Here is a 25,804-nt window from a genome sequence, read left to right on the forward strand (position 1 = left end):
ATGGTGTTGGTGTGTGGCACAGGGTACAGTTCATGCAGCATCGTGCATGAATGTGTTGGGCGGGGTTATGGTGTTATGTTTGGGAGGGCATGTCTGTAAGGGTATGGGTGAGATGTTTCTATAAGGAAGCAGTATGTAGGGGAGCAGGGAACAGGGCGGGGTTTGTCGGTGTCCGGGCCACGCCCACCTCACGGATGTCCCTCTGGTGCTTGCTGCTCAGCTCCTCGCTCTTCAGCAGGTCTTTGTGGGCGGTGGCCAGCTCGCTCTCCAGCTCAGCCATGCGGGCGGTCAGCGTGCCCACGCGCTCGCGGCTCTGCGTCAGGTCCTTGTTGGCCTTGTCCAGTAGCTCCTGCAGCTCCAGACACCGGGCCGCGTCGTCGTGGACGTCGATGGAGCCATTTGGTAGCCGCTGCGGTGGATGATTAGAAACTGTAATTTAGCACACCCATCATGGGTCAATGGAATGCATTTTCACGCCATTATTTAACACAATCAACACAGTTCCGAGTCTGACCCCCTGAGCCATCCGAAGTCGGCTCAAACATTTCTCCATAAACAGGTCAAAGTGTCAAATCGACATGTTGCGGATATATTTTGACAGGAAAAGTGGAATCGTTAAAATACAATTTATTAATAAATACACTCTATCAGGCCGAATTTGAATGTAGCAGAGAACACAATTGTTTTATTTATATCATATAGAAAGATGTCCTGCGTGTGTTTTCTCTTTGCTAGTGGATTTTTTCCCCATTGTAGTCACATCCATGAACAGCAGTTGCCATTAGAATCAAACTGGTCGCATCCATCATCCATGCAGCCTCACTATAAATACAGGAAATATTCAAACTTGCAGCGTTTCTCCGTAGAGTCAGTCGTGGCGATGCTTTGTTGCACTAATCGTCCAATTAAACACCAGTAATTATTAAGGGCGGAGCCCAGTGAGACTCTGAGGGCCACGGTCGCGTTTTGGTTTTTGATAAACTCAAGCTGCTGACTGGGAGATAAGTTATGGCGACGCCAGCAACAATAACGGCATTATTCTGATTGGATGAAAAGTGACTGGATGTATAGTAGGGGGGGGGGACAATGACCTCGTATTGTCTGAAACAGGCTTCATTCTGCACCGTTAATTAACTCAGCCTCCGGGGGGGGTGAGAGACACGACTTCATACTCCCCGCGTTACATGTTCATCTGTTTAACTTCCGGCTTCTTGTGGCTGTGCTGATTAATGCAAATCATATTAAATTGTAATCATACGGTAACGTGTTCCAACCTTTTTCTGATTCATTTAATGCAGTCTGGAATAGAAAATACATGCAAATAAAAACTCTAAACGATCTGGTTTATGATATTATTATGTTCATAATGATCTAGTGGTTGTTCCTTATATTCAGGCAGTGGTGGCCTAGCGGTTAAGGAAGCGGCCCAGTAATCAGAAGGTTGCTGGTTCGAATCCCGGTCCGCCAAGGTGCCACTGAGGTGCCACTGAGCAAAGCACCGTCCCCACACACTGCTCCCCGGGCGCCTGTCATGGCCGCCCACTGCTCACTGAGGGTGATGGGTTAAATGCAGAGGACAAATTTCACTGTGTGCACCATGTGCTGTGCTGCTGTGTATCACAAGTGACAATCACTTCACTTTCAGTAATTATTTAGACCTTTTTTTTCTAAACCTAAACGCACTAAGGCATATTGATAGTTATTATTTATATTATTGTTAAATTAAAAAGGACATTCTGGAAAGTTCACGCATGTTCCTGGTGGATTGGGATGTATCTACTCATCAAAATCCTGAAAGTGTGTCAGCGCTCCTGCACAAACGCAATCCGTTTTTTGACAGGAGTGGCTCCCCTGAACCGTAAAGAGTCGTGAGTGAGATGCTGTCATCTCCCCACGTTGTCTTCCTCTCCTTCTCTTTCGGGTTCCTCCTGCCGGGATCCTCTCATTTAAGCTCCCCAGGCTCCGTGTCTAACTTCCTGTCTGCGGCGGCGCTACACACACACACACACACACATGTACATGCCCATATGCACGCACACATACACACACCCACGCACACCCATACACATGTACATGCCCATATGCACGCACACACACGCACACGAGCACACACCCACGCACACCCATACACATGTACATGCCCATATGCACGCACACACACACGAGCACACATGGTGGCGGCTTTGTTTGTGGTGTTAAAGTTGGACACCACCAAGTCACCACTTGCGAAGGCCACCAATGGGAAAATTTGGTCTATTTTCACACCCCCTTTTTAACACACATTAGTGACACATTAACAGCACACAGTGAGGATCAGTGTATCCAGTATTACACACTCAGCAGGCATTAAATGAGAGTAGTTTATACAGTTTAAACTAAAATGTGGACTCAACAGTGAAACTCCTACATACGGAGAGTCAAGTGTAACACAAATTCCAGCCTAATATTAGACCGCTAAAGATTCAACAGTGATTAACAGTAAACGCAGCCTTAAACACACGCAAGTGAACCTCACACACACACCGGTCACCTTTGTCATCATTAGACACTTTTTGACGAAGGATGACGGAGGTGGCTTGTGACTAATTTGGAATGCGGAGGGAAGGCTCATTAGCGCTGCGGTATCAGAAAGGCTTCGGATATTAACTCAGGGGATATTAGCTCACGCCGACGATGCCCGCAATCTGTTTAATGTGCCGATGTTCGCTCAGCCTTTTATCTCTGCAGATTACAGTATTAAAAAACTCTCAGGAAAAAAGAACGAAGGGGTAAATACTTTCAATAGGTCAGGAACCAAATCTGTTCTTCTTGAAGATGTGGAATAATTTAGACCAGTGAGACCGAAATATTTCATCACAGCGCGTCTCTGAGCTCAGAGGGGCAGATTTAAAGCTAAATGGCACTGAATTGCACTTGGCCGCACTAGCAGCGATGGTCGGTTTATTTTTGGATTCAGACCAGCTGACCTTTTTTTATCAAACAGACAAAAATATTTTTGGGCTTGTGAGAAGGTCGACGAAAGCAGAGGTTTCAGATCACCTTCCATGGTTTGGATCCATCCAGCATGTCCCCGGTGCTGCCATCTGCCTTGTCCTTTCTTTGTCTCACCATGGACAGCTGCAGACACAAAACATGCAAACACAAACCTCACTGCTGGTATACGGCGACGTCACGGACGAGACGAGCGTTTGTAATAATAGTTGGATTTTTTCTTTTTTTTCCACGCAACAAATTATATGTAAAATGTGCTTCACGACGTACTCAATACGCACTAAAAGTACATGCAGAATTTCATGCAGAAAAATAAAGGACACGTATCATACTGGGTCAGAGGTGCTAAATCATAACTTATTCCAGGGTCTATAGAAAGCCTTCCCATTCACAATTAATACTTTATGAGCAATACACATAAAACTAAACTGAAAAAATATGTTTCAGTAATAAAATATGACTGGTAATGAAATTCTTCACTTCATATCAGCTGGTCGGCCTTAGCTTTGAACTGTAATTCGTGAATTCCTTCTGAGCCACAGATTCGAATCCTCCCACTCATGCTATACTGTTCTTACTGACTCGCCACCCTTACAGTGGTGGGCTAGTCGGGGCAGTGGTGGCGAAGCGTTTAAGGAAGCGGCCCCGGGAATCAGAAGGTTGCCGGTTCGAATCCCGATCCGCCAAGGTGCCACTGAGGTGCCACCAAGCAAAGCGCCGTCCCCACACACTGCTCCCCGGGCGCCTGCCATGGCTGCCCACTGCTCACCAAGGGTGATGGGTTAAATGCAAAGGACACATTTCACTGTGTGCACCGTTTGCTGTGCTGCTGTGTATCACAAGTGTCTGTCCCAATCACTAGCTCGTAGGGCTGCGTGATTATATCATCTTGATTGGTGACTGCAATACTTTGCTCGATCTCGGTTATCCGTTTTGGGCATTTTTCACGGTCTTGATAAAAAATGGTATAAACACCATGGCACAATTTAACTGTGGGAAATATGGGAAGATTCTGTATTTTATGGGACGTGTGGTTATTAACAAAAAAGTTTGGTTCTTGCTTGAGAGGAGAGAAGAGGAGCAACGTGAAATGGCTCGATTCTCCGTCTGCGTCTCTCACGAGATTTACCTGCCGGATTATTTCCTGGCATTTGGAGATTATGAGTCGCTAAATCTGAAGAAGAGACTAATCTCGCGCGGTGAGGAAGCTGCAGAGCATTAATGAAGCACGGTGGGGCATTTACATCTCAATGCACGGAAGCTGACTTCCGCTCTGAGATGGAGGGCAGCGGGGATGCAAATGTAGCGTTAAATAAAAATGCACACATCAAGGATAAAGGTGACACCATTAGCATATTTATAGGATGCCCTGTAGCACAAAGACAACTGGAAGCTGAACTCAGACAGGTTAGAGAGGGAACTCTGGGTTTCCCCTGATGTCTCCAGATATGTGCTCCTCATGTCTAATGATGCTTTCAACTTGAGAAAAGTCGCCTGATGTCATCGGATTGTAAATCACATTCTCGCTCTTAACGTGTCTAGAAAATCTGGAAATTTTCCCAATTTAATGCACCTGTACTTGAGGGCCAAGATCTTAAAAACTGATTCTTCACACAGCTGTCAGACCCATTGCCTCATAAATTCCCCAAATTATAACCAAATAACAAAAAATGTGACAGCCAGTCCACAATTCTGAAATCCATTCTCTTTTTTTTCCTGGATGCCAATAAATGACCGTAACTCTAAACTGTAATACTGTCCCTCTGAGCCACTCAGTAAACTGATCCGGGTGCGTGAGTCACTTGAGTCAGTATGCATTGACTCAGAGCCGGAGGGTGGTAGTAGCCTAGTGGGGTAACACACTCACCTATGAACCAGAAGACCCAGGTTCAAACCCCACTTACTACCATCGTGTCCCTGAGCAAGACACTTAACCCTGAGTGTCTCCAGGGGGGGGACTGTCCCTGTAACTACTGATTGTAAGTCGCTCTGGATAAGGGCGTCTAATAAATGCTGTAAATGTAAATGCACTGACTCGGGTTAGGAGCGCTGACCCGGATCTCTGAGTGATTCTGAATGGGTTACATGCAGCTAACCCATCAGTGAGCAATTCAGATTCAGATTTTGCAAGGAAATTGTAAGTGGCAGTAATTTTGTATTGTAGTAATTGATGTTTTAATGAGTATAAGATGTATTTTTTTGAGTTAGGACTCAAAGGACCATTGGACCATTGATTCGTTTCAATGGAGACGTCAGATTCATGACTCATGAGTACTTTCATGGATCTGTGACTATGAATCGTGAATCACAGAGCACTACTTAACTCACAAACTCACACACTTTACTCACATGCTGACTTCATAACTTCCTGACAAAAGTGCTGTATTTTCTTGGTTCTATATAAGACACAGTGCATGGGTCATGCTCACTAATGTCGTATTCACTAGTTCACTCATCAGCAGGCTTGAATTGAAGTGCTGTTAACCTGCATGTCTTGTGTCTGTTTGTTTGCTTCTGTAAAATGTTGGCTTCTGCTTAAGTGTTGATATGAAATATATGGATTCTGTATTCTTTCTGTAACCGCATTCCGTGTCTGTGATGAGTCAAAGTGAAGTGACTGTCACTTGTGATACACAGCAGCCAGCACAGCACACGTGTCCTCTGCATTTAGCCATCACCCTTGGTGAGCAGTGGGCACCATGACAGGTGCCCGGGGAGCAGTGTGTGGGGACGGTGCTTTGCTCAGTGGCACCTTGGCGGATCGGGATTCGAACCGGCAACCTTCTGATTACGGGGCAGTTTCCTTAACCGCTAGGCCACCACAGGCCATGAATTTGTGAGATACATATGTACAGTGGGTAAATATACACATGGACATGGTGAACTGGATGTGTGTGTTTGAGTGGTCAGCTGTTGTAGAGCCTGACAATGGTTGGCAGGAAAGACCTTCTGAACCTCTCAGCCTGCCACTGAAGGAGCTGCTCAGTGCTGTCAGGGTCTCCTGCATGGGGTGGGAGATGTTGTCCACAGGTGATAACAGTCAAGGAGACCAGGCACACAAAAGACACGGGTCAGCAGGGATCATGACAAAAAAATATAAATTAGCTAATTCTGGTATTTCCTAATAATAATAAAATAATAACTATGATTTGTAGCAATTAATGGACTAAGCATCGTATATATGTTAATTATATGTGTTTGCATTGATATATTAATGCTAATTTCCTCTACAGATAGTGTATAGACATTACTTAATGTGCCATGCAAAATGTTTAAAACGGGTTAATGTGAAATATTCTTTCTGTAACCGCATCTGGCATTTTTCATTCCGTGTCTGTGCTCTGTGATGAGTTTGTGCTGAGTTTGTGACAAAAACTCAGAGTATTTGAGTAAAGGAAACTCATTACTACCCACCTCTGGACATTAGTGAACACAACGCCCATGGTACATCTTAAACAGCGCTGGGAAAATCTGGATCGGAAACATTGGGAACGTTGGAAATAAAGAAGAGGAGGCGCGTGGGAGGAGGAACTCTCATCGGCTCGGTGCAATAAGCGAAGTGCCCGCCCACCGGAGCAGAAGCCGCGCCAGAGCTCCTTAACCCGAACACCCAAACAGCCCCCCCTGCATTCAACCCGTCCCCCACCTGCCACCACTCTGCGCCCAGCACCCGCAGACTGGCCGTGTCACCTCATCGCCTGCCGCCCCTGCGTGGCACTGCCGAAAAAGAGGGGACCATGGTGGCTCTCCATTTACACTACAGCTACGTTAACAACAGAGATGCTGATTAACTCACATTATTCGATATGTTAATGAAAAAGAAAAAAAGAGATGCTTAATGAACCTACTGAGAGTCATCAAATCTGATGAATCTCAGGAGCAGTGGTGACCTAGAGGGTAAGGAAGAGAACTTCAAATCCCCATGATCAAGGTACCGTCCCCACACACTGCTCCCCGGTCGCCTTTCAGGGCTGGTGCTGCAGCTTCAGGACGTAGGGTTGGGTTTCTTCCCATATAACCCCAACATTTCTCCAGATGTCCTCAAATAGGACCAGTGGTGGCCAAGCGGTTAAGGAAGCGGCCCCGTAATCAGAAGGTTGCCGGTTCGAATCCCGATTCGCCAAGGTGCCACTTAGGTGCCACTGAGCAAAGCACCGTCCCCACACACTGCTCCCCAGACGCCTGTCATGGCTGCTCACTCCAGGTGATGGGTTAAATGCAGAGGGCAAATTTCACTGTGTGCATCATGTGCTGTGCTGCTGTGTATCACAATGTGACAATCACTTCACTTTAAAATGGAGCACTACTCAATGAGAAATGAGTAGTTCTTATTTAAAAACGTCATTTCTTTAGCATCTGTGTCAAACTCCCAGCATCTGGTTACTCCAAGTTGTCATCTAATCCTCGTCACCGAAGCATGTACCTACTACCTGACAGTTAATTACATTTTATAATCTAGTAAAGTGACTGTCTTATCCGATCATGTCTGAGTCTGTATTTAAATCTGCCCGTGTATGAATATGACTTCATTTTACAATTTTGAGTTGGGATTCGAGTCGGATTCTGTTTGACATACCAGGGACGTGCACTGTGTGCTGTGCTGCTGTGTATCACGTGTGACAATCACTTCACTTTCACATTACAGGACTCTAACAGTGTGCTGATGCATTTAATAACACTGATACACACACACACACACACAGACTGAGACAGCACCGGATCCTGACCTTTAATTCCCTCCCTCTCCTGATGCCCTGAAAAAGCTCAGGGAGAAAAAGGACACTCAGCGTGTGAGTCGGATTTTCTGACTGATACGGTTTAAATCCACGCTCCTTTTTGTGTATGTTTTAAAAGTGTCCCTGTCCCTGCCTCTCCTCTACTCTGCCGCAGGCCTTGACCCAGATCTTCCGACTGCGGACCAGCAGGGCGAAACAGAAAAGGCCCATGCACAGCCCGGCTCCGATTTCCAGCCAGCAGTTCAGCTGCACCACCGTCCACCTGGACACGAGTCAACCCGCCGTCCACCTTTACATGGGTCAATCCGCCGTCCACCTTTACACGGCTCAGCCCGCCGTCCACCTGGACACGAGTCAACCCGCCGTCCACCTGGACACGAGTCAACCCGCCGTCCACCTTTACACGGGTCAATCCGCCGTCCACCTTTACACGGCTCAGCCCGCCGTCCACCTGGACACGAGTCAACCCGCCGTCCACCTGGACACGAGTCAACCCGCCGTCCACCTTTACACGGCTCAGCCCGCCGTCCACCTGGACACGAGTCAACCCGCCGTCCACCTGGACACGAGTCAACCCGCCGTCCACCTTTACACGGCTCAGCCCGCCGTCCACCTGGACACGAGTCAACCCGCCGTCCACCTTTACACGGCTCAGCCCGCCGTCCACCTGGACACGAGTCAACCCGCCGTCCACCTGGACACGGGTCAACCCGCCGTCCACCTTTACACGGATCAACCCGCCGTCCACCTGGACACGAGTCAACCCGCCGTCCACCTTTACACGGCTCAGCCCGCCGTCCACCTGGACACGAGTCAACCCGCCGTCCACCTGGACGCGGGTCAGCCCGCCGTCCACTTTTACACGGATCAACCCGCCGTCCACCTGGACGCGGGTCAGCCCGCCGTCCACCTGGACACGGGTCAGCCCGCCGTCCACCTGGACACGAGTCAACCCGCCGTCCACCTGGACACGAGTCAACCCGCCGTCCACCTTTACACGTCTCAGGAGCACTTTTTTGCGGTTTTGTACTGCAGCGGAACTGTTTATATAAAATTTTTAAACTGTGAATTTTCCACATGATCTTCTGTGATGAAACAGTTCATCTCCAGCTGCAAACCATGTAACAATGTAACCAGGATCATAAATTCCCCGCTCCAGATTTCCATAAAACAATGTTTATATAACAGAACTCCGAAGGCAGCAAAAAGGCTGAAGAGGCAGGTGGCAGATGGCAAGTGTCCACTGGACAGATGTTGAAGAATTCAGCATGAACACACACACACACACTCTTACCTCCTGATTGGAAACTGCCAGTTGTCCCTCCAGTGTGGTGACCCTCTCCAGTGCCACCCTCAGCCTCTCACGCACCTGCGGCAAGACGGGACCGTCGCTATGAGACCTTGAGGTCATGTGTTTAATCAAAGTTACATAGTGACATAAAGTGCACGGGTGCGACATCGACAAACCGGCTACACAAACATGGGAGACAGCAATGAGACAGACAGTGTTAAACTAGTGAAATTAATGATAAATATGCAAAGATGTTGTGCAAATGTAAACAATAAGAGATAATATTACTCAACATGACAGTGTGTGTGTTTGTGTGTGTGTCAGTCCAACGGGGAAAGTCCCCGAGTGTCAACATTAGTAAGTAATGTTAGGAATGATGAATGAGATGTGAGTTTTGCAGTATAGGACCGATCAGGAACATCAATGCAGGTTGGAAAGACTTTGTGGGAGCGGGAGTCCCACCTTCTCATCCAGGGCCTTGTGGTGCTCAAACAGGGACTTCAGAGCTTTCAGCACCTCCACCTCGCTGGACACGCCCGAGGGGGGCGGGGCCTGACGCTTCACCACAGTCATCCTCAGAGAGCGTTCATGACGAGAGACCAGACACTCCAAATGCTCAAGCAGCAGCTGTGGACGACACACACGCGCACACACACATTACCTTTTGCAATTTTGCAATTGTGTACACATATGCACGTATGAACAAAGTGCAGTACGGTGCAAAAGTCTTAGGCACAGAAACCAGTGATTTAACCAATCATTTAAGCAATCAATTAAATTCAGACTTATTGCATTTATCAGACGCCCTTCTCCAAAGCGATTTACAATCAGTAGTGACAGGGACAGTCCCCCTGGAGACACTCAGGGTTAAGTGACTTGATCAGGTACGTGATATTAGTAAGTGGGGTTTGAACCTGGGACTTTTTCCGGTTAACCCACTAGGCTACTACAATATTGTTCTCCATCTGTAGAATTCAGCTTGTAGGACTTCGTTCATTAGTTTACTGAGAACAAATCCCAGTTCTTCCAGAACATCTCCACACATCTCCACTTTTCATTTAATAAGCCTCACTACTGAGCAAAACTTTTGCACAGTGCTAATCCCGCATAAACACACAGACACACCCTGGTGTTGTTCCTCTCAGCTTTGAGCTCCGATATCTCCTCTTCTTTCTCCAGCAGCTGCTCCCGGCAAACATTCAGCTCCTTCGTCAAAGTGGCAAACTCCTGCAGACACACACATACACACACAGGGTTAATGTGCTGACCGGGTCAGAGGTCATGAGAGAGACGAGATCAACGCAGCTTGGCCTTGAAATCCCGCTCTTTAGCAGGTGTGTGTGTGTCAGCCATTAACACAACCCGACAAACTCTGGGTCACTGTGTGTGTGTGTAAGGTGGTGGTGTGTGTTATTTGGGGTGCGTGGCGTATGTAGGACACAGAGACGTTTCGGGTGTGTGTCAATGTTTGTTGTCAGCTGTATAACCTCATTTCAGAACACAGATTCTGTGCATAAAAAAGTAAATAAAATAAAAAATCCCAGAATGCACGGTCGGTCGGTCTGTCTGTCTGGATTGGCTGTCAGGAACCGGCAAGAGAACAGAGAGGGGAGAAAATGGGTCAGTGCGCCCAAATCTTTATTTATTTATTTGATATATTTCGTTTGTCAGGGCGCGAGCAGCAGACAGTTGCCTGTTCCAAATCCACCAGCAGATGCTGCATCGTCCAATCGCAGCGATAATATACCAAAAAAAAAAACAGCCACCATGTCATTGCCTCCAAAAACAGAAAAACAGACTCATGGACGCGCTATTGTAAACAGGGTGACGCGGGAATCACAGCCCGTCACTAATGGAAGGGGATTTTCTGCATTTGCCGCATCAGATTATTTCATTTTTCATTTCATCATTTCTGCACACATGCAGGAGAAAAAGCAACAAGACAAATGAAAAGTGCAAGTTTTACCCCAGATTGGCACAGAAAGTGGAACGTGACGGACAGCTGAACCTACAGCTGCCGGACAGGCTCCAATGCACCGTGGGGCGTGGTCATCCACCCACAATGCCGTTCTTTTAAGCCACGTTCTCATTTTCCCGCCTTTCAGAGTCAGGGACTATTATCTTATCAGGTCAAACCAAAAACCACCAGTTCTGCCTTGTGGTGTGTATTGGCACGGATCTCACTTGGAGGATGGACCCAACCTGGGTGTCTATTGTCTCATGTAGTCTAGGAGTTGACTGAATGTTGGGTGGGTGTAGTTTTTCCTCTGTGGTGGGGCCCGGAGGACCGCCCTGGTCTGACCACCACGGCCTGATTGGGCCTAGGCCCTCGACCCTGGGAGGAGTGTGAATGTGTATGCAGCGTGTGCCTCCATGTTGACTGAATGTGTGAATATCTGCATATGTGTGTATGAGGGGGTCCCAAGACTCCACCTCACATCTCAGGCTTCCCCTGCCGGTGAATGATGACCCTGACCGGCTACCTCCTCCGGGGTTCTCCTCTGCCCTTTTCCACAATGGCTCTCTTTGGACTCCCCTGCCCTGTGGGGGTCTCTGATGTCTATGGCCTGTGCCCCCTTCAGGTCTTGGGGTGGGCGGGGCGCTGGCTCCCCACAAACACTATTAACCACTTACATGGAGAAACTTTGTGGGCACATTCACACACACACATGTGCACCCAGGGCACATGTCTTGAACATGTCTTGTATTATTAGTACTGTGTGCTGTTAAATAACGTTTAATATTTATTATTAACTCTGATTTATACAGATGCTGCTCGCTGCTTTTTATTTCTTTTTGTACCTGTTTAAGCAGGTACAGAAGCAAATGGTTGATGATCGTTCCCTATCCTTCTCCGAACCCAAACAGCACAGATACACGTACACCCTGATCTCACAGGACCATATATATCGCAATACATGGGTCACAATTCGATTATATCACAGCAAATTGTGATACCGTACATATTCTACAGTTCACTAAATGTGTAAAAACTAGTGGTGGGCCGTTATCGATGTTAACGTGCTGCGTTAACGTGAGACTCTTATCGGGATCATCGTTTGTGGTTCAAGAAACGAAATCAAAAAGTTACACAACGCAGAAGAAGAACCGCTACACTATGATGACTTTCACCGTGATATTTTAGCGCGGATGTATACCTAGCCGAATTGCACTGTAGGGGGCGAGAACGAGTCTTCGAACTGTGAAATTACCACATCAAACGTGACGTGGTAACATGGATGCAGCTATTTAACTGAATAAACAGTTGGTAAACACAAGTACATCTTCTTGAACATAATTTATTTTCATCACCAATTATCATAGTAGAACAGCTTTCTCAAGCAGTTTGTGATGCATTTTGGAAACAGGAGATGAGCCCCTGGTCTAATGCGCCACCTGGCTTGAGAAACCCGTTCTCAAAGACTTACTTTTAGTCATTATTTGGGTAGCACACATATTCTGAATGCCTTCGGCAGACTTCAAATGAACCATTTTAATCTAGATTAATCTCGATTAATTTTGCGTACTATAGATTAATCTAGATTAATTCCAAGATTACAGTGAGATTAATCTAGATTAAGAAAATTAATCTATGACCACCTCTAGTAAAAACCGAGCTGAAATACAAGATGCCGTGATCGGTCTGTCGTGTTTTGTGGTTTCACTCCTCCCGTAATGCCAAGCAGAAATTCAAAGTACCCAGTTGAACAGCGGCATCTACAAGAGTGGAGGGTGTAGTCGCACGCAGTCTCATCTCTGCTGACCTCACTATAGAAAATGATCGATAGCACCACCTGGTGGACGAGGTTAATATACAAAAATATTGACATTTGATGTCCCTGTATCGATACAATATCACCTGGTAAAAAATATTGCGAGCATTCCTGTCAGCATTGGCCCTGAAATTTTACAACAGTGAAGATTAAATAGACGTGCGGAAGAAGAACCAGGACCTGCGAGGATCAGTGAGACGTCCAGTGGGAACTGTGATCGCGGCTATTTGTAGCCAGGGACACCACGGTCACAGTAGCTCCAGGAACACGATGTCCTGGAGCATCAGCCTATGAGCCGTCCCCTTCACAGGATCAGCTGACCAGAAAAGGTAAGCAGAGCAGGAGAACCAGACTGTCAAGATCACAGACTGTGATCATGTGATCAAGATCACATGATCACAAGATCACATTGATCCTGAGGGAGATTTATTGACCACTAATAACCCTCTCTAGCACAACAAGGTTCTATGGAGAGATTGCTCGAGACGCCCTTCAGCCAAAAAGGCCATGAAGTGACTCCTCCTGAATTCCTCTAGAAACCCTCCGGATTCAGAGAAGAAAGTAATATGCTGGCCTGTGGCGGCTCGGAGAGCAGTATAATCCTCCGGGAAAAAAAACCACGCAGTCAAACACAGACGCGAAAAACAGATCTTTTTTCTTAATCTTCAAAACGGTCTTGCCGGAATTTTAGGTGGCTGATTGTATCGTCTCCAAGTTTGGAATGCTAATCACAGAATCCCCCCACAGGACACCATCGGATAATATCCCTGTGCTACAGAGACGATGAAACGATATGCATTATGAATAAGTAAATTTGTACCGCTGCTGCCCGCAGGGCCCTTCTCAGCTGGGCTCTCTGGAACGTGAATGGGGAAATCAACAAGCGCAAGGTCACGTCCCTTCCAGCGGCCGACCAGAGGCAGAGGTTAAAGGTTACCGTAGAACACGGCACCTTCAGATTGGTGTGTTGCCTGGCACGTTACTGAGCATTTAAACACACGATTCCAAATAATCAGAATCTGAATCAGAATCAGCTTTATTGCCAAGTATGTTTACACATACGAGGAATTGGTTTTAGTGACAGAACTCTACAGTGCAACAAAAAGACAGTGACAAGACACAGGTAGTAGAAGCAGTTATTTACAGATATACAAAATAGTGTGCAAAATAGCAAAAACACAATATATAATATATATAATATATTGTGTGTATGTTTGTGTGTGTATATTTATATATATATATATATAATATTGTGTTTTTGCTATTTTGCACACTATTGTGTGTGTGTGTGTGTGTGTGTGTGTGTGTGTGTGTATATATATATATAATATATATAGTATAAAAAATGGTATGACCGCTAGGTAGGTTATTGTAAACCATAAATATATATTGCAGTTACTGAGATGCACTCGGGACCCACTATAGTGACCACAACCCCTGTTGTCTGAGCAGGTAACCCTGTGAACATTAGACAGGTTGTAAGAATATCAGTCAGAATAACAATTCATGTAGAACCCAGGAAGTAAACAAGGACCCCACCCCGGGAATCCTGGGAACATGCAGACACTGAATTCTTTTTGAGGGTTAATTATTGGCTATGACACGGTGTATCATTTGGATTTCATTTAATTTCATTTTTTTTTTTGTTTTTAAACTAATTTTTCATTTTTATACACAATTATATTGCACATTGTGTATCTGGGTGAAATTATCATGATAAAGATACCATCTTTTTTTTTTCTTTCTAATTGCTATGCTACTTTATAAAGTTGTCTAATACCGGCCCATACCCCAATTAGTACAGGATTAGTACTCCATAGAGTAAATCTGTGCCCCGAAATAGACTAGATGCTTCTCTGGGTCGGTATGAAGATCAAGGTCAGAGCAATGTGAAGCTCTCAGGTTTTTTGTTGCAGGAACGACACTGAATGAAGACCCTGGACGTGCGTCTGGACCTTCTTACGGGGTTAAACACAAAGGCTTGTTCTGGAGCAGTTTAACACAGTTGCACATCCAATAAGTCAGACGTGGGGTAATTAGAGGAGCACTGACGAGATCAGGATTACTGCCAACGCCTTTATCTTCCCAGACAGTCGGCGCTATCTGCCAGCAGACCACAGAGCTCCGCTGAAGATACAAGATGAGATGAGGATAATCTTGTCTCTGTAATTAAATTGTAAAGCTAGAGCGCTTTAAATGCTCTGGCGCCCGCCCTGGGACCATAGACAGAAAAAAGGCTGACAGTGGGCCACAGAATAAATCGCTGAAGTTAATAAAGGCGGCAACATAGCGAGCACTTAGCATAGCAATTCGCTTTAAAGACCGTCCTGCATAATATCAAAATTATATAGCATTCAAATTATATATAAATATTACAGTACATTATTACTAGTGCTAGGCAAAAATTAAACATATTAATTGTGATTAATCACATGAGTGTCTGTGATTAATCGCATTGTTCAATGATCAAGAGCAGAAAAATTATAAATAAAAAACATCTAATTACTTAAAAGTTAAAACTAAAATGAAGATGGAATAAAATATGTATTTAAAATGCTCATCTATGATCAACATACCACTCCTCCTGTAACCAAAGGTTTATAGGCAGTGGTGGCCTAGCAGACAAGGAAGTGGAAGGTCTTCCTTATAATCAGAAGGTTGCCAGATTCGAATCCCGAACCACCAAGGTGCCACTGAGGTGCCACTGAGCAAAGCACCACCCCCACTCGCTGCTCCCCGGGCACCTGTCATGGCTGCCCACTGCTCACCGAGGGTGATGGTTCAATACAGAGGACACATCTCGTTGTGTCACCATGTGCTGTGCGGCAGTGTTTCACTATTAGAACCCATGTCGGCTCCTGCTGAAGTGACGGAATAAAGAAGCACGAGAGAGAGAAATGATAATCACTTCACTTCAATCACTTTAATATGCATAATATAAATTCAGAGCCAGACTATTAAAATAAGAATAATTAGACAAAATAACACAGAATTATTATGTCGTGTGTGATTATATATCTTTTTAGCTATTATATTTATTAATAAGATTTAGGTCCTCTCGACTATCTGATTTAAACTTCCCACTTTAAATCATTCATGACACATTTTATTATTTTGTTATTGATGTATTTATCAATATAATGTTGGCACTCGAATGCCATAATGCTCCACTCTTAATTATTTTTATTATAAAAATAAATTAAAAAGTCATTAAATGAAGGTGGTAGGTGGTTTATGAGTCCACCTGAACCAGCTTAGATGTCCTCAGTAGCCTGTGTCTTGCTGTCCACTAACAGAAATTACCAATTAGGCTGCGCTCAATGCAATGTTTTTGCTATAAGTGTCAGTTGGAGAAACCGTATTTTTATGACAGCGCTCATCTGTTTATCAAATTCAAAAGAGAAGTCAAAGGTCACGCCAAGGTTGAAGCACAGAGGACAGGAAAATGCTGTCTTATTGTGGTTAAGGTCTAAAAAGTTGACCTCTGCACCTCTGGCCACTGGTTGGCTATTGTACAGCGATCGGGAGTGGGCTGGAGATGTTCCCATATCGGGCTTCCGCTGTTCCACTGTTCTGGGGACTTTGGAGGCCTGGTTGTTAAACCTGTTTACACGGTTGGAAGTGACCGCGGCGGTTATTTCTGGAAGGTTATTCTGTCTGTAAACACAGCGTAGTGGACGCGTCAGATGTTCCCTCCAAAAAAGTCTCGATGCCCCTGGGGGCTACCGAGCATCCAGCACGGGAATGATGTGATGCCGGTGCTGGGCTTCCACGTTCTGTGCATCTCGGATGGAGTTAACAACCTTGACCCCTGTTAGCCATCCACAAACACACCGCCCTTCTCGGCTTGTGGAACGAGGTTGAACGTTGCACCGCATGACTGTGCGACTGAGTCCGTTCGCGACTCATCCGTTAGAACCCGCGCCGGCTCCTGCTGAAGTGACGGAGCGACGGAATACAAAGTAGCGCGAGAGAGAGAAATGATATTCAGCCTCCAGATGGTTTGGAACTGGTCTGATGACAGCATGATGAAGAGGAACACAGCGGACGCCAGTCACAGCAGCATTGACCCCGGCAAAAATTACACAATTAAATAACTTTCCTATTCTCACAATTTATAGATTGTATTCATAGTTTGGGGTCCTAGTGAATTGATCAGATCACAATTGATCACTTCATCAATGGTAACATGAAAGTCATTCTAGATAAGGGCATCTGCCAAATGCCTTAAATGTAAATGTAATCATCTGAATGCAAGTGACGAGTCTGTAGGAGTAACTTTGACCTCCAGAAATCACCACCTCAGGCATCTGGAGGTGCAGGTATCAGACATCTTTTCACATGTTGGACAGGTCCTCTTTCTGACCTTTTCATCTTCATTATACTATAGCAAAATACGGAGGATGAACAGCAGTCAATCCGACTAATCACAACCACAAACTGTGATTAATCATGACTAATCGCATGTTTAAGAAATGGTCGTATTCGCTTGAATTTTTGGGAAAATAAAAAATCTAAGGCTTCTGGAGGGCTAAATGCTCAGCATGTTCTAATTAACGGATCACCAGTGCAGGGTTTGAGGCTGTGTGGGGTCTCTGGGCTGCAGACTGACTTTCAGGGTGACCCCTGTTTCATTGTAAGAGGCGGAAAATACAGGAGGAAATCTGGTCACCCGGAAGTCTCCAAGGATCTTCAGGTGGAACAGTGTCCTTGCAATGATCGGTGGTTGCATAAGACTGAATTCTTCAGCCCTTTAGCCTGTGATTCTCGTATGACATCCGAGGGACATTTCACCCGTTGACTTACCTCTCTGTTGGCAGACACACTGACTCCTCCGTCCCTGATTAGGTGAGATTTTATCAACCACCAGCAGCACATCTGCCCCCGGTTTATCAGTCAGCCACGCTGCTGCCAAAACCGGAGCGAGGAAACGTCACCAGGTCAGACCAAGAGTCTGGTTCATCAATGTCACTTGCCCCAGCAGAAAACGATGTTTTTTGTCTGCATAATTTGATATAGTACATGAAGTCTGATTTTTTTTTCTTGTTGAATTCTGTAACATGACCAGCCACTTCTCTTGGTGGGTAAGGAAGCTGCCCCGTAATTAGAAGGTTGCAGGTTCAAATACTGAACTGCCAAGGTGCCACTAATGTCCCCTTGATGAAGGTACTGTCCGCACACGCTGCTCCCCGGGGGTCTTTCATGGCTGCTCACAGCTCTCTAAGATGATGAGTTAAATGCAGCAGACACATTTTGTTATGTGTCGAGCTGCAGTGTATTGCAACGACAAAAAAACAATTGCTTTTCACATGTTGGACAGTTCCTCATTCTGACCTTTTCATCTTCATTATACTATAGCAAAACACTGAGGATGAACAGCAGTCAATCCGACTAATCACAATCACAGACTGTGATTAATAATGACTAATCGTAAATGTAAGAAATGGTCGTATTTGCTTAAATTAAAAAAAAAAAAAAAAAAGAAAAATGTAATGAGTGACACCATAAACGCTAACTAGATCATTAGTTTCCTGCAAACGAAAGCACAGGTTTATCTACTGCTTGGTTTACTTTGACCTGAAGGAAAAGGTAACAATTATCAATGCATGAAAAATGCTAATATATCAAGCCTGGAGTCTATACCTAACAACTGCATGTTGGTTTTGTACACACTCAAACTAATTTTATCTAAAACATCATACCCAGCTGCCACCACCCTCTTCTACATCATGGGCCCTGCACCATGGACACCCTCAAAGCCAGTGAGATGGGGTGAAGGAAAAAATTAAAGACAGTCAAGGAGTGAAGCAGATGCTATGGAAGCATTGACAGCTGTGGACTTGCCCCACCCAACCCTCCACCCCAAATTCCCCGTCAGCATCTGCACCGATCCCACAGACGTCATCGAGCTGCACCGGCACCGTGTCGAGCAGGGTCAGCGAGGATGGGGCCCAAGGTGAATATGGGACAAGAACGAGGCTAAACTCACCTAGTGAGGAACAGCAGATGCCAGTGGATCCCATGCGGGTTCCACCACATCATTAGCACCACCTTCTATTGCACATTGGACATTTTTATGGAATCAGATTTGTGCCAGAAATTTGAAACACAACAAAAATTAGCCAGGAGTGAAACTGAAAAAATGAGCGGTGAAATTGACAGTCTCACAAGTGAAAATGAAGAAGAGCGACCTAATTTAAAAATGTTTTGTTTCAAATTTTTGCCTCAAATATGATTCCATACATTTTACCTATAGAACAGTCGAAATCCTCTAATGTTTGGATTTGTCGATGCACTGATTCCTATGGGAGTTCACTTCCTACACAGAAAAACATGCAATACTTTTCCAATAATCTTATATAATCACACAGTGGTGCCCAGTGGAACCTCGGAGACCTTGTTAATGGACCTGATGCCTTTCAGCTCCAACCATTCTGACTGCTTTTCCCCCTAACGCAACTAGTAGCTTGTTGCCCAGTGCACAATATTCCAACATTTCAGTGCTACATATCATGCAAAAGTTTTTATCAGTTTTGTTCAATTCCAACCTGTAATTAAAATCTTGTTTTAACATGAGAATATCATTTAATATCATTTTCAATATTGTTTGATGTCATGGATCTGCACAGTCTAGGTTGGTGAGGTCAAATGAGAAATATTTATATTTTAAAATATCTATATATCTAACCCTTTGTTATGAAGCCCCTAAAACTTTCCGGTGCAAATAATTACCTTTTAAAATTTCATAATTAGTGAAATTAACCTGTGTGCAATCTAAGTGTCACATGATGTGTCAGTATGAACACACCTTTTCGGAAAAAGACTTGAAGATGGCTGTTCAAAAGCAGTGTTTTGCACTGAGGAATGAGTGAAAATCCCAGTGGCAAGATGCATCCAAAGCAACTTGCAGCTATAACTGGCTCAGATTGTGAAGCAATAAGTACTGGCTTATTGTTTCACAACTGCTTGTAGGCAAGTTCTGTAAGTAAAATGGTGCAAACTCTCAAACACACCATTTTAATTGCAGGCAGAATTCAGCAACAAAAGGCAAGGCACTCAGCAAGGCACTGTATCTGGTCACATACGTATTCAAACCTAGATGCATCACCAAACGTCAGACCCTTTTCACCTTGGAGAACCCCCCTTCTATATCTGTATCTCTCCATTTACTAAATCTAATATTCCATGAAAAAATATGTAACCTATCCGGCCTGCGGGGACCATCGTCTGTGTCTCTAAATTGAGAACACGTTTCCAGATTGTTAGGTAGCTCTTGCACCAGCCTGTCAGTGTACCTAATAAAGTGGCCGCTGGGTCTGTACTGCATCACATGCAGAAACGTGCCAGTCATGTTCGGGTAAAATAGGGCGGCATGTGCCGGGGTACCTGCGGTTGGCCTGACTCGCTGGTGAGAAGTGTCAGAAGTGACAGATTTGGTTCAGACGCACTCAGAGAAGCAAACACCGCCCTGCTGGGGTAAATATGGATCTGAGAGGGGCGGTTCTTCTATCAGGGGGCAAACCCGGCTCACAGATTGTGTCAAAATGAAGAAACAAATAAGTAAAAAAGTTTTTCTGTGTCTGGGATCCAGCGACCAAAGAAGAGCTGTGGAACTTTCCACCGCATTCTCATCCCTCCGTGCTCGCCGAGGCGCAAACCCCAAAACGGCGGCTCCATTCGTGCATTGTTCATGAAAGGGAACACAAGTGTTGTCTCCTGAAAAACGGCGGACGAGACGAGTTCTGCGGGGAACGTCCCAGACGCCAGTCACACGACACGCACAGAGCACTGATCTCATGTTCATCTCTTGTCACTGATAACAAGGACAAGAGCAACTTTTTCAGAAACACCATAGAACTCATATTAAAAATGCTATGTTCAGTCATTGATTATCGATCAGCCTGCACTGACAGTTAAGCAAGAAAATACACAACTGTCATACAATTTATCCACAATGAAATTGTATCTTAAAGGTATGTGCGCCAACAGAAAACAGGTTGGTGTGTGTGTGTGTGTGTCTCTGCAGCACGTGGACTCCGCAGCAGGAGACAAAAACAGCAAGATCAGCTGGGCGTCATCAGCAGATAACCAGCAGACCCGCCGGACACGGAATCCCTGGAACGCCGGCACCGCACACACGGACCGAAACAGACCGACGGCGCGAGACCCCAACCCCTCACACACACACACACACACACACACACCCTTCAAAGTAAAACAGGCATGTTCCGAGAAGTATTCTGCATAAGGACATGTCTTAACTATGACCTTTCCTTCACCGAGCTTCATGCAGGAAAATGCGATCGGAACCGTACTGGGCGATACAGAGGAGCCGTGTAGAACATTTCCACGTGTTCCAGTTATCAACAGAACTGTCTTCCGCCGTTATTCACCACACACACACACACACACACACACACAAATAAAACACAGCCACGCAGGACAGTAAAAGTTGTGTGGGCCGTCCCGGATCCGCCTCCTACCTGATACATGTACGTGTTAAAGTTGATCCCATTCTGCAAGTGGATCTTCGCAGAGGTCGGGTTCATGACGCAAGATTCATATCAGAACTGGGCTCAGCACCCGCGGAGAGAACGAGGGAGGGAGAGAGAGAGAGAGAGAGAGCGAGGGAGGAGAGAGAGAGAGAGAGAAAGAGAGGCTTAAATCCCTGATGGGTGTCAGGGAGCCACCGAATAAATGAAAAATCCGGGGCTTCGGTGGTGCAGCAGAGCAAAACTCCGCCAAGTCCTACAACCTCTGACTACCAGCGAGAGAGAGAGAGAGAGAGAGAGAGAGAGGGAGGGAGGGTTAGAGGGAGAGAGGGTACAGATATGAAAATGGGAAACGGTGAACAAGAGGAGCAGGAGACAACAGAAAGCTGGTAGAAGATCGATTAGTGGGTGGGACCTCCACTTTGGAGGCAGGAGCCTCAATCCAAAGCATTTTACAGCAGACAGCCTATTAAAAACATTTTAGAAACGTCCCTCACATGGTTTGTCCTCATAGCTGCGCATGAAATCCACTATACAAGGTTCCATTTAGAACAGGGCAGTTGAGGAGAACCTTCTAGGGATCCTTGTGAGGAACATTTCAGGGGAAATGAGAGGCTTGTTCTGTGGACGGTTCCTCAGAAAGGTTTTAAACATCCCTCACAAGGCCACACAGCGGTGTTCTGACGAGCATGAGGACGGGCATGAAGCTTCCACAACACACACATGTGGGACAGCAGGTAAGGAACTGAACCCGTAGTCAGAAGGCTGCCGGTTCGATTCCCGAGCCACCAAGGTGCCCCTGAGCAAGGTCCCGTCCCCACACACTGCTCTCCGGGCGCCTGTCATGGTGCCCACTGCTCACCGAGGGTGATGGTTAAATGCAGAGGACACGTTTCACCGTGTCACCGTGTGCTGTGCACGCACAGAGCAAGCGGTGCTCGTTCATTTAAATTCGTCCTCAGCGTTACTGCTGACCCATTTTACCCAGAACCCACCAACACGGCCCCGTCGCCGGCGATATAACAGACATCACATCTGTACACACACGTGCGTGTGTGGATTTCACGGCGTATCGCGAGCGGGTTCCGGGTTTTATTTCACACGCCGATCATGTGCTGTAGAGAAAGTCACATTTTCTGCTGAAAGCTCCGCCACACCACGGCCTTTACCAGAGAGAGAGAGAGAGAGAGAGAGAGAGAGAGAGAGAGAGAGCATCCCTCTCCGCCTCCTCCAGTCTTCCTCACATCTCTCTACACAGAGAAGCAGCAGACATCTGGCCACAGACAGAGGACGAGGATTTAAGCCTTTATAAAGTGATAAAGTGAAGTGATTGTCACTTGTGACACACAGCGGGACAGCACACGGTGCACACAGTGAAATTTGTCCTCTGCATTTAACCCATCACCCTTGGTGAGCAGTGTGTCAAACATACAGACAGACAGAACTGAATAAAGAGCGTGAGGTGTGTGTGTGTGTGACTGTCATCTGGCTCCTTCTTAGCAGAGTGTGGTGTGAAGAGAGATACTGCACAGTGTGTGTGTGTGTGTGTGTGACTGACTCGTAAAAGGTTTATTGAGTGAATGTGTGAGTGAGTGAGTGAGTGAGTGAGTGTGTGTTGCCGATGATTCATTTCTTTGGTGCTTCGCATCCAAACTCTGAGCACCTGCCACTGACGCATGAGTGCGAAAGTGTGTGTGTGTGTGTGTGTGTGCGCGCCTGATAAAGCTTGTGGATATTTTCAATATGCAAGCATAAACAATATTAATGTGGCATAGCAGCATATTGTGTGTGTGTGTGTGTGTGCACACTTAAATCCAATCCTGCAGACTCACCCGCCGCTAATTTCCCAAAGGAGTGTGTGTGACATGTGCAGGGGGTGGAGCTGCAGACAAGCGCAGGATCAGGCCCCGCCCCCTTCACATGTTATCTGGGTTGACAAGGAAACTGGAAAAGCTCTGCATCACCAGGAGACGTGAGAACGCCACACCAACCGACATCACATGACCTCACTCTCACATTCAGCATCACCAACAAAACACAAAACCAATAGATGCCACCAAATGTGACATTTCCTTTTTTGGTAATCAGCGTTTTAACTGGTCTTATGTTCTCCCCAATACAGTGAATGCAAATGAAGAAGAAAGTGCTGTTGGGTAGTTAAGTGTGGCAGGACAGCTGGAAATGGTAGAAGACTGTCAGCGTTCCAATATCGGAAAAAACATCCATTCCCACCAGGGAATCCTGATCCTACAGTACTGGGATTCTACAGGCCATGGCCCCTTCAGACGGCCTTATCCAGAGCGACTTACAACGTGCTTCCATGTTACCATGGATCAAGTGATCAGTTCTGGTTCACTAGGACCCCCAACTATGAATACAATCTTTTTATTCACTCTGTTCTAGTTTCTATACAGAAGTCAGACAAGAAGAAGGTTACAAGTTCAGGAAGGTCTTGAGCTGCCTTGTGAAGGTGCTCAGTGACTGAGCTGTTCTGACCTCGAGGGGAAGTTCATTCCACCACCGAGGGACCAAGAAGGAGAAGAATCTAGATGAGCGTCTTCCTCGTACCTTCAGAGATGGAGGGACCAGGCGAGCAGTCCTGGAGGCTCTGTGGGTATGAAATGGCACTGTGGGTATGATGTGTGTGCTACACGAAGCAGGGATCCTACCAGGTGGCCCAGCAGTTAAGGAAGCGGCCCAGAAGGTTGACAGTTCAAATCCCGATCTGCCAAGGTGCCACTGAGGTGCCACTGAGCAAAGCACCGTCCCCACACACTGCTCCCCGGGCGCCTGTCATGGCCGCCCACTGCTCACTCAGGGTGATGGTTAAATGCAGAGGACAAATTTCACTGTGTGCACTGTGTGCTGTGCTGCTGTGTATCACATGTGACAATCACTACACTTTATAGGTATTTACACATTTTTACAAAAGAATTCCCACGACTTTTCAATTACTCTAAGGCAGGTTTTCATGACCATTGCATGTTCTATGAATTTCTGTGCAAATGTGGAAAAAAACAAAATATTGTTAAACTAATTTTATGACAGGTTTGGGCAGAGATCATCAGCTGTAATTTACATGACTTTTAAAAGGAGACACATGGCAGAGAAAATTCTGGAATATGGAAGCAACGTGACATGGTTCACTACGCAAAGCCAGCAAAGATACTTCAGGTTTTAAACATTGTGCAGTCTTACAGAAACTACGTACTTCATTATACATTCATGTGTCGATCAGATTTAAACTTTATATCAAATTTAATATTCACGTATACCAAAACTTTTCAAGGCCTGGGAAATTCTCTTTCCAAATTCCATGACTTTTCCTGATTTTTAATGACTGCAGGAACCCTGCACTAGTTCCCATGCGGTCCAGCTGAAACATTATCCGACTGTCCGTTTCAGGCTGTAGCCAATCACAGGTCAACTTGGGTTCCGGGTCAAACTGACGCCCGCTGACATCCTTTTCTAATGGCACTCTGCCCCCTAGTGACGAGGCTGTGCAATCGCCGGCCTGCAAAACAAATCGATAATTATTCACAGGCAAATTTTAAGGTGGATGAGGCCTGGAAAATCAGAATTCCGGTATCAGGGTTTTGCTTGATGCTGATTGGTCAGATTTGAAAGGGTGTCTTTGATTGTTTGATTGGCCCATCGACTTCCTGACCACCACAGGTCCTCATTTTTTAAAACGAATAAACAATTGCTGCTGCCTCCGCCCCGAAATAAAACAGAGAAACTCCAAACCATCCGGAAAATAACCAGCCTAATAATAAACGTGTAAAGTCTCATGCGCCTGAGTCATGTGACACATGTGACATGGCCCCACCCTTCGACACGCAGCCCCCATCACAAGACTCTCTCTTTTTATAACTCAACGTTGAGACTGGAACCACACACATTCTCATGTGCACACACTGCTGGAATGGAGGGAGCTGCTGCAAACCGCCATCTTTACGCAGCGTCAATCTGAGGACCTTCTCGGCCCAGAGGTCAGCGGGTTAGAGGAGAAGGACAGAGGACACGCTGCCTCTCTCTGCCGTCAGCATCGTGCTGTGAGCCTCTCCTCTTTCTGACCTTCATGTAGACTACAGAGAGTTCAGTAAACTCGTCTCTCCTTCGATCCCTCACACACACAAGACACCCGAGGCCAGAAGGGGCATCAGGGAGCACAGAGCTCAGCCCCTCACCACCGAGGTGTGTGGTGTGTGGTGTGTGTGTGTGTGTGTGTGTGTGCTTCTCCTTCGTTACACAGCTCCTTCAACACAACACACAACACCAGTCCTGACCCCAGAGACGGAATGAGGGACAGAAAAAGACACAAGGGGGCGGGGCATGTGCCTCCGCCCACAAAGACGAGCTCACTGCAAATACAACTTTACACACACACACACATTCCATTACACCATAACAAAGAGTTATGCCCCAATCTATAATGGGCCCGCCCATAACATCCACAAACATCAACCGTAACTATACACACACGCTGTCATGTGTGTGTTCTCCCACGCAGGTATGCTT

At 46.0% G+C, this 25,804-nt stretch overlaps 1 protein-coding gene across 5 annotated transcripts in view; it reads right to left on the reverse strand.

Annotated features, from left to right (window-relative positions):
* ppfia4 (PTPRF interacting protein alpha 4) overlaps positions 1–25,804 on the reverse strand; it is a 63,792-nt gene that overhangs the window by 17,973 nt on the left and 20,015 nt on the right. For 4 of the 5 annotated variants that reach the window (XM_028997748.1, XM_028997747.1, XM_028997749.1 and 1 more), the window contains exons 2-6: positions 10,144–10,245; positions 9,481–9,645; positions 9,022–9,096; positions 3,040–3,117; positions 188–409 (exon numbers count right to left, since the gene is read on the reverse strand). In XM_028997748.1, coding sequence (XP_028853581.1) covers positions 188–409; positions 3,040–3,117; positions 9,022–9,096; positions 9,481–9,645; positions 10,144–10,245 — 642 coding nt within the window. Of the gene's footprint in view, positions 1–187; positions 410–3,039; positions 3,118–9,021; positions 9,097–9,480; positions 9,646–10,143; positions 10,246–21,274; positions 21,562–25,804 lie in introns of those variants that run through there. The other variant, XM_028997751.1, reaches the window with a different exon arrangement.

The sequence above is a fragment of the Denticeps clupeoides genome, chromosome 12, assembly GCF_900700375.1.
Source record: "Denticeps clupeoides chromosome 12, fDenClu1.1, whole genome shotgun sequence".
Classification (NCBI taxonomy): Eukaryota; Metazoa; Chordata; class Actinopteri; order Clupeiformes; family Denticipitidae; genus Denticeps; species Denticeps clupeoides.